At 39.8% G+C, this 10,522-nt stretch overlaps 1 protein-coding gene across 2 annotated transcripts in view; it reads right to left on the reverse strand.

Annotated features, from left to right (window-relative positions):
• LOC127451724 (LIM homeobox transcription factor 1-alpha-like) overlaps positions 1-9,124 on the reverse strand; it is a 50,776-nt gene extending 41,652 nt beyond the window's left edge. The window contains exons 1-3 of one of the 2 annotated variants that reach the window (XM_051716627.1): positions 9,033-9,124; positions 6,324-6,409; positions 5,446-5,629 (exon numbers count right to left, since the gene is read on the reverse strand). In XM_051716627.1, the coding sequence (XP_051572587.1) occupies positions 5,446-5,629; positions 6,324-6,409; positions 9,033-9,076 (314 nt within the window). In that variant the 5' untranslated portion in view covers positions 9,077-9,124. The remainder of the gene's footprint in view (positions 1-5,445; positions 5,630-6,323; positions 6,410-9,032) is intronic. The other variant, XM_051716629.1, reaches the window with a different exon arrangement.
• Positions 9,125-10,522: the final 1,398 nt, after the last annotated feature.

Below are 10,522 nucleotides of genomic sequence, written 5' to 3' on the forward strand. Positions count from 1 at the left end.
CTGGCCCACCCAGACATGGTTCTCAGACCTCACGCTCCTCACGACAGCCAAGGCAAAATTCCCCTGAGGAAGGACCTTCTTTCTCAGGGACGGGGCACCATCTGGCACCCGCGACCAGACCTCTAGTGGTAGACACAATCACTCAGGCTAGGGCCCCCTCTACGAGGCGCCTGTATGCCTTGAAGTGGCGTCTGTTCACTAAGTGGTGTTCTTCCCAATGCTAAGACCCCCAGAGATGTGCAGTAGGATCGGTGCTTTCCTTCCTGCAGGAGAGGTTGGAAGGGCAGCTGTCCCCCTCCACCTTGAAGGTGTATGTAGCTGCTATAGCGGCACACCACGACATAGTGGACGGTAAATAATTGGGGAAGCACAACCTGATCATCAGGTTCCTGAGAGGCGCCAGGAGGTTGAATCCCTTCAGACCATGCCTCGTTCCCTCATGGGACCTCTCTGTAGTTCTTCAGGGTCTACGGAGAGCCCCCTTTGAGCCCCTGCAGTCAGCTGAGCTTAAGGCACTCTCTTTGAAGATTTCCCTCCTGACTGCGCTCACTTCCTTCAAGAGGGCAGGAGACCTGCAAGCGTTCTCTGTCAGCGAAACGTGCCTGGAGTTCGGTCCAGGCTACTCTCACGTGATCCTGAGACCCCGACCGGGCTATGTGCCCAAGGTTCCCACGACCCCTTTTAGGGACCAGGTGGTGAACCTGCAAGCGCTGCCCCAGGAGGAGGCAGACCCAGCCCTGACGTTGCTGTGTCCGGTGCGCGCTTTACTCATCTATTTGGATCACATGCAGAGCTTTAGAGTCTCTGTGCAGCTCTTTGTCTGCTTTGGTGGACAGCGGAAAGGAAGCGCTGTCTCCAAGCAGAGGATCACCCACTGGCTCATTGACGTCATAACAATGGCATATCGCGCCCAGGACATGCCACCCCCGGCAGGGCTACGAGCCCATTCTACCAGGGGTGTAGCGGCCTCCTGGGCCTTGACCAGTGGCGCCTCTCTAACAGACATTTGCAGAGCAGCGGGCTGGGCAACACCCAACACCTTTGCGAGGTTCTACAATCTCCGGGTGGAACCAGTTTCGTCCCGTGTAGTGGCAGGCACAAGCAAGTAAGTCCGGGACAGCTGGCCGGGTGTATCGCTTGCGCATAGCACCTTACACCTCCCCTGAGCTGAAGATGTGCGCTGTTGACTCCCAGTAGTGTTCACAAACTGTGTTCCCTGGATGATTTCCTCCAAGCCCTGTGGCAGACGAGTTTGCGGAGAAATTCGCTGCCGGCTCAGTACATGTGCTATCTAAGCCCTGTACTGGGGTAGGTGATCCCCATAGGTAACCCCATGCGACATATAACTTCCGCTAATTCATTTCCCTGTTGGTAAACTGCGTCTTCCTTGGGCAGAGGCCCCTCTGCCCCAGTCACCATGCTTGTAGAAACTCCTCCCCCGTAGGGTAGGACCTACCATGGGACTTCTCCACATGACATAATTCCGACAAAGCTCAGCATGTCCATGTGACATATTTCCACTCAAATACCCCCTTCCCCTCTCTGGGCGGGGTGTGGTCTCCATGGTGTCTTCCCCTTGGGAGGGACACCCCCCAGACGTAGACCTGGTGGCCCCAGTTGGTTAATTCCTTTTTTTGGGGAGAGGAAATAAAAGAGGATAAGAGGCCACAACTGGGCCAGCCTCTCTCTATCTTTTGGGCAGTCGACTTGTCTCCGAAGGGCCGTTCGACACTCATAACAGCGTTGGGGGAGGTTATGTGTCGGCCTGGTGTGCTGGCTACGAGGGACACAGTAGTCTGCCCGTCACACACCGCCAGTTCACGTAACACAGTTCAGCCAGTGTGGTGTTTCGTATAGGGACCCCTAGTGTCACTGCATCGACACAACGTCGAGTGAGTGACAGATAGGGAACGTCCTGGTTACTTACGTAATCTCTGTTCCCTGATGGAGGGAACGAGACATTGTGTCCCTCCTGCCACAATGCTGAACTACCCGCTGAAATGGCCAGGACCTTGTCTCGGCTTCTCAGCACAAAACCTGAATGAGTGGTTGCATACCAGCTCCTTTTATACTCGTATGTCCGGGGGAGTGGTATGCAAATACCACTCTGCAATTTTCATTGGCCTTTTATCAAAGACCAGAGGTGTTTTGGGCTCCCAAGAGTGACCCCTAGTGTCACTACATCGACACAACGTCTCGTTCCCTCCATCAGGGAACGGAGGTTACACAAGTAACCAGGACGTTGCGTTTGACATTTCGTGTCGACTATTTTTACCTCACCAAACCTTCAAAAATTACTTTCTTTGTAACATAGGTAGTCAGGTATATTCAGTCATATTCAAAAATATATTTAACTTGATCAAAAATAAATAAATAAATGAATGAATAAATAAATAAATAAAAATCATGAATAATAATACAAACTCCATACACTGGAAAAAGGAAAATTGTTTGGTTATTAGGCGCAGTCGGAATGATAAAAATGTACCCCATGCACTTTCTTAAAAGTTAAAGTTCACCCAAAAATTAAAATTCTCTCATCATTTGCTCACCCTCATGCCATACCAGATGTGTATGACTTTCTTTATTTTGCTGAACACAAACGAAGATTTTTAGAAGAATATCTCTGCAAATGAATGGTGACCAGACCTTTGAAGATCCAAAAAGCACATAAAGGCAGCATAAAAGTAATCCATGCAACTCCAGTGGTAAATCCATGTCTTTAGAAGTGATATGATAAGTGTGAGTGAGAAACAGATCAATATTTAAGTCCTTTTATACTATAAATCTCCACTTTCACTTTCACATTCTTCCACTTTTTTCCCCCCCACGTTCTTTGTGCATATCGCCACCCACAGGGCAGGGAGGAGAATTTATAGTAAAAAATTACTTGAATGAGTAAATGATGAGAGAATTTTAATTTTTTGGGTGAACTATTCCTTCAATGTTCGTTCCTGGTCTTATTGTGCATGATTCATTGATGCACATTATTCCAAGTAAAAAAAGGGTTGTTCTTCATAGATTGTTATGAAAAATATAATAATTTACTCCACCTTTTACTTTTCAACCTCGTCCTTTCAACCACCTGGCTCCAATCTGGTAGGTTACACCCACTTTTTACAATCCAATCAATTCCTAATGGATTAGAGTCCCGCCCTACATTTTTCTTGTTGTAGATCATGTTTCACTCAGAAATACATCAGATTACGGATGTAAAATGGGCTGTGAACGGCATTTTGCATTGACTTTAAGGAGATGTTTCTACCTCACCTGACCATTAAATAATTTTTATTGGTATAACCTAATGTAGTCAGGTTGATTCAGTCATATTAAATAATATTTTCAACTTGGGAGCCTGGGTAGCTCAGTGAGTAAAGACGCTGACTACCTGGAGTTCGTGAGTTTGAATCCCAGGGTGTGCTGAGTGACTCCAGCTAGGTCTCCTAAGCAACCAAATTGGTCTGGTTGCTAGGGAGGGTAGTCACATGGGATAACCTCCTCGTGGTCGCTATAATGTGGTTCGCTCTTGGTGGGGCGTGTGGTGAGTTGTGCGTGGATGCCGCGGAGAATAGCGTGAAGCCTCCACACATGCTACGCGCTCAACAAGCCATGTGATAAGATGCGTGGATTGACTGTCTCAGACGCGGAGGCAACTGAAATTCATCCTCCGCCACCTGGATTGAGGCGAGTCACTACACCACCACGAGGACTTAGAGCGCATTTTGAATTGGGCATTCCAAATTGGGGAGAAAAAGGGAAGAAAATCAAAAATATATATATATATATTTTCGACTTGAAAATAATAATAATGAATTATAATAAAAAATGTTTGGTTATTAGGTGCAGTCAGAATGAATACAACAATTGACACTACTTTCTTAATGCACATTCTTGGTCTTATTGTGCATGACTCATTGTTGCACATTAGTCCAAGTAAAAAAGAATTGTTCTTTGTAAATTTTTATTGAAATATAATAACTTGCTCTGCCCCTTACTTCTGAACTTCTTCACTCCTGAACCTGACTTATGTAGTCATTTGAAATAATATTTTTGACGTGAACAAAACCAGTTTATTTAGATGTTACCACACAGAGCACATTTTACAGTGTACGTTCAGCACGAGATAAGAGAAAGAATTTTTTCCCAAATTCCATTTTATGCACCATCAAAGATTCCTTGGCACCCCAAAAATGGAGCACGCACCTGCTGTAGACTGAGGAGGGGTAACGGGACAGGAGTGGTGGGTGCCGATGGACAGACAGAGAACACAAGGAGACATTGTTGTTGATTCACTCAAGGTCACCGGCACAAGACTGTGCCAAGTCTCCTCCACAAATACAGTACATACCATGGTGCAGACTTAATATCGCAAACAATATCAGCAAACATAGCATTTGCATTCGAGCTCGGCACAAAAAAAGCATTTACTTCTTGATCATTCGCAACTTTCTGTATATGTGGTAAGATATGAAAACATCTAGGTCGAAAAGAAACCCCTTCATTATCTTATGTTGAATAACGGTATTTAGTGTATTATAAATTGATCAAGCTACAGGGAATAACATTGCTGACATGCACTGAAACAGTTAGCAGCAGATGCTTATATAATATAAATGTTTTCACTGTGCAATGATGATCCCAGAGCAATCATTTTATAATGGTTGATCACTTTTAGCCTTGTTATGACATGTTTGCTGCAAGTCTATTATCAAATCAGCGGTTCAATTTATCTTCAGCGGTCTGAAGAAAAATGATCAGAAAATTGTCAATTAATGCACTAATTTCATATCCTAGAACATTTTTGACTCTCAGGTGATTTATCTTCCCAGAACATTCATGTTGGGAATTCTTCCACCTTACATTTCCTTCTCTCCTGCCTTTCTTTCTGTTTTCCTCCAGCTCTCCTCCAGAGGTCAGCTACAGTGGGAGTGTCTACACCACTCAATGGTGTCTGACACTTCTCACAACAGTGATAACAGGCCACAAAATCATCCTTCAACTGTCCGCCCTCCCGGTGATGTCACTGGGGAATTATGGCTGCTCGGAATCTCCCTCGGATTAACATTGATACACCAATGAACCAGCAACCACTGCAATTAAGATACAGACTTACGGTCTAGTTCATCAACTATGAGTCAGCTACCACCAACATTTATTTCAATACTAAAGGAAATTTCCTTAAGGGATAAACTTATATATGGTTACTCTGTGTAAACCTGAGGGGAACTGACTTCATTCATCCACTAAAAATCTACTTGACCCCAGTGGATTAAAAGTGGCTCAGAAAAGGTCTAGCATCATTTGTTTGCAAATGTCACTTGCTTTGATATTTTGTTATCTATTGCAATGACATTCAGACATTTTTAAGTGTAACATATAAGTGTCCAAATTCTTCTGGGGCCACTGTATATAAATGTGTGGATGCAAATTAAATTGCTGTCTTACTTCTCATAATCATGCTTGCAGTAAAGCAAGCGGTCCCGACAATAGCAGGTCCCACTCAATGCGCTGCGACATACTGCACACTTGACACAGGTCTCATGCCAGGACAGTTCATTTACACGTAGGAGGAAACGGTCTGCGATGGGAGACTCACACCCTGCACACACCTCACCTCCTCCAACACTGTCTGATGGAAAAGAAAACAGAACTGATATTAACAGATAAAGTTTTACGAAAATAATACTTAATGAACTGATAAATATTAAAAGAATGTTCTGGGTTCAATACAAGCTGAGCTCAATCGACAGCATTTGTGGCATAACATTGATTACCACAAAAAGTATTTTCGACATGTCCCTCCTTTTCTTTAAAAAAAAAAAGAAAATATCGAGGTTACAGTGTGCTACTTACAATGAAAGTGAATGGGGGCCAGTCGGTAAACCCTGCTTAATGTAGAGACAACTAAAAGTAAGCTATTTGTATGTTGATTTTTGCTATAAGTGTAATACTGTGGCTCTGTGGTGCTATCAAAACATTCCTCTATTTGTTTGAGCGTTCTGTCCAGCCCGACATGGTGACACTGACTTGACCAATGGTGTGAGTTTGGGGCGGGACAGTGTGTTTGTACAACCAATGGAAAATGGGGGAGTTTTCTGGAATTTGTTTGAAAACAGTTATTATTTGCACAGAAAATACACACTTCAGCTTTAACAGATTGCATTTAAAGCATGTAAAACCAACCAAAAACCATTTTATATTTTTTGCTGGCATTTGTTAGTTTGTCATGATGTGATCAATTTGTGTAAATAAGCTTTACACAGATTGAAAGAATTATGTTTGATGCTGCCAGTTCAATAGCCAGAATTATCACTGTGTCTCACCGTAAGGAGTGGCAAAGGGGGCCTGCTGAAGACATGATTGGTTTTCCTCTGTTTTCATTCCGTTCCTTCTTTCTTTGGAGTGCTGACTGAAGTCAAACAACATGTCAAAGAATATATTAAGAAACAAATCCGATAAACACAAACAAATATACATGGTTGTGCAGACGGTTGCACTTTCCATTAATGTTGATGTTACAGTGTAATTACATATGTAATTACTGTGTAATAGCTTGATAATGAATGTGTAGTTACACTTACAGAAGTGGCAGCGTGGTACAGTGATGATATTAGATTGTAATATCATGGTACTTTAATAAATACAATAGTATTAGCCTAAATGATTCCCACATTCATATACAATGGTATTTTACACTGAACTTAAAAAAATTATGTTCACATCAGATGGTGACATGTCCAAAAAAAAAAACATGTTAATACCATGTTTATTTAATTACATAGGCTAATTCATTTGTGAGCTGCTTTATTATTTTTAATCACTATTATAATTTGCGTATTATATTTAAAAGTAGTGTAACATGGTAAGTGTTACCCTGAACGCATTCAAAAAGATTCTAACACAAAAAAAATGAGTAAACAGAACTCATATGTATAAAACAGGGAAGAAAAAAAAAGCCTAAATCTGGTCCGTTGTGGTCCCGTTTATAACGTGTTTTACAGATCTATCTCCCCGTGTTTTTTGTTTGTTTTTTTTATCATTCGGATGTGCTTTGATAACTGTTCATAAAATGTTATTCTTGCGCTCAAAGCATGGAGCGGCGCCGACAGAATGTCTATATCCCAAATTTACACTTCGTTAATTAATAAAAATTATTTATTTATTTTTTTAATTTATTTTTTATTTTTTTTGCAAAGCACCTATACCTCACCTGGAAATTAAATCCAGTTCAACGCAGCTGATTTAATATAGGAATAAGGTCTATAACACAATAAATGAACATAATTTTGGTATAATTTTCCTGCGTTTTTCAATCAAATAATAACGGGTTGCACGCGTGATCAACGCTTTGATTTTTCTAGGCCTTCTCATTAAAATGTGTTTGAGTTTTTAAGGCACTGAAGTGAACAGATATGACGGCAAACAGCTGAATACAAAAGAGAATGCGCTTAGCCATATGTTTTCTTCTTTATATTCTGTATTGCTTTTAAAATAGAATTATTCTTTGAAGGCTAGAGTTGTAGTTTGGTACTTATTATTAAAACAATATATTATTATTATTATTATTATTATTATTATTACTACTACTACTACTACTACTACTACTATTATTTCGTTTATTTGCAATAAAGCATAGTTTCCTGACATTTTAAGCATGAATTTAAGTTTGTAATAATTTATGATTGAAATCACACATTATGTCGAATATCTTTCCCTTAAATAAAGCAGTTAATTAAATCTGAAGTGTTATTAAATACACTCTCACTGAACCGAGACATTTGCGTTTTATGTTTGTGCAGATTTGTAGTTTTTAAATAGTTCAAGATGTGATAAAAATATGCGAAAATAAAACTGATGTTAAATAATCAAATCTAGCATATTAAATTGATAGATCAATTAACGTTTAATAAAACCTCCATTCCTCTTAAAACGGAATATAATATCAAATATTGATATAACGGAAGGTGTTATATCTTAAAAAAAAAGAAAAAAGGCAGCATTCAACTTAATATTTAAGTGAAAAAAACTCCGTCTTCATCTACACTGACAATAAAAAATATATTGATGCATGTGTAGCATTCATTTAAGTTTAAATTCAGCTATATTATTTAAACAATAAAATAATGTGTAGTCTATAAATGACATTAAATGTTATGAAAGAGACTACTTGCATGTATCGAATACAATTCCGGTGCTCTGTGATGTGATAATCTATGTTATGATTTAAAGTGTAAATGTAAATAGAAACTTTATGGCAATAGAACAATTTTTCTGCTTATAAACATTCTTACGTCATTCGCTGTCTGATCATCAATGATAACAGATGTGTAGAACAGTGGAGCTTCGATTAGCGATAATGCCTATGTGCCAGTTTGATCCTTATTAATGTTATGAACACACAAACAAAGATTGCCAAATAGCTTTATTTCAGGGATGCAAAGGGCTATTTTGCATTATTATTATTATTATTATTATTATTATTATTATTATTAGATTTACGCATTTCAATTTCATAAGAAATTCCCATCAAATTGAATTAAGTAATATTTAATAAAATACCCCACTGAGGCTACTAAACAAACTAAAATTAGCCTACACGGTGTAATTAACCTGCTGATAGTTTTTATTTATTTATTTACCTATTTTTATTCAAAAATTCTAATAGGCAACTTGTCTGAATTTTGTTTTATTGGCCTTGTTGACATTCGCTGTACTGAAACAAAGGCTTATTCTAGCTTAACCTAATATTGCCATTTTTACTAAACAGAACCCCAATATTAAAATATTATTTGCAATTAAGTAGGTATTCACTATTATCCTGCACAGTCAAAAAGTGTACATTTCTGTAAAATGACAGCATGTAAAAGTGTTCATTGTAGTGTTGAGAAAATATCACGCAATTTTGGAGACGTAATGCGAGCACAGTAGAAGAGTCGGCAGATAAAAGTTAAAAAGTCATGTTATCTCATGTGCATTTGATGAGAGAACAGAGGCAGACTACCTGCTCATGCGTCCCGTGTGCTCGCACTTACCTTGTGCTGAAACACACTCCTCCGGCGATTTCTGTTGGTAACATCAAAATACCTTTGAGCAAATGGACGGGCAACGATGCTCCAAAAACGAAATATTAGTGTTATATTCCCAAATGCACGTAGTGGCACGTGAACATAGCGAGATATTTAGGCGATCTCCAGACGCGCGCGCTTTATCGCTGTGTTGAACCTGTGAGTGAAGACTCGGGGCTGCGCGTACTAGAAGAGGAGGAAAAGACCAGGGAGGGGGAAGAAGAAGAAAAAGACGGGCATCTAGAAAGTAGATGTGGCCTATTGTATCACAGCAACCAGTCTACTCTCTCTCTCTCTCTCTCTCTCTCTCTCTGGTCCGTATTAGGCCATTTTAAATAACACGTTCCATTCATAATGATCATTACATGTAACATGACAGACAAATCTGTAACATACCATTGGCCATTTGTAATTTTAAAGCAAAAGAGCGTTTCAGATGTAGAGGCAAGCATACACTTGTCACGGTATAGCTCACATTAGCCATATCAGGTAAGTATAATGTGTCCAATATATTTGCTTGACTAGTCTATTTGTCTGACAATAATAATTCAGGCATTCAGGTGTGAGGATAGAAAGATAAACAAGCATTCTTCAAATGTAGGCTAGAAGAACATTATGCCAAATGTCAGCATTTAACTTTGAGACATACTTAGGTTTAGTTACGGACAGTTTAAGAGTTTAGTTTAGGAGTTTAGGACAGTTCATGAAGTGATCAAAATCCCCAAGTAGATCTGGGGGTCGTTAAATCAATCGTTCCTGCCATCTAGTGGCCAAATACTGACACGACACCACTGTTACGTCATCAGAATCAGAATAAGCTTTATTGCCAAGTATGCTTACACACACAAGGAATTTGTCTTGGTGACAGGAGCTTCCAGTGTACAACAATACAAAAACAATACAAAAACAGCAGCAAGACAGATAATAATAAAAAATAAAAAATAATTATACACATACGTACATACACACACAGCACACACACACACACACACACACACACATACATACACACACATACATACACACATACACATACATAGAGCAAATCTAATACATATCTGTTATCTGTTATGTACAGTGCAAATACAAATCTGTTATGTACATTGCAAATTTTGTTTTGTTTTTTTGTTTGTTTGTTTGTTTGTTTTTTCAGAGGAATGAAATGGCAGAAGAGGTTAGATGTGTTGTATAAATATAAAAAAGACTAAACTATGTATTGCACATAATTATTGCATAGTTATTGCTGGGCAGGGGGCAACCAATAATCTCTCAGCAGTCCGAACAGTCCTTTGTAGTCTTCTGATATCTGATTTCGTAGCTGAACCAAACCAGACAGTTATTGAAGTGCAGAGGACAGACTCAATGACTGCTGAGTAGAACTGTATCAGCAGCGCCTGTGGAAGGTTGAACTTCCTCAGCTGGTGAAGGAAGTACAACCTCTGCTGGGCCTTTTTCAC

Source organism: Myxocyprinus asiaticus, chromosome 14 (assembly GCF_019703515.2).
Source record: "Myxocyprinus asiaticus isolate MX2 ecotype Aquarium Trade chromosome 14, UBuf_Myxa_2, whole genome shotgun sequence".
NCBI classification, from domain to species: Eukaryota; Metazoa; Chordata; class Actinopteri; order Cypriniformes; family Catostomidae; genus Myxocyprinus; species Myxocyprinus asiaticus.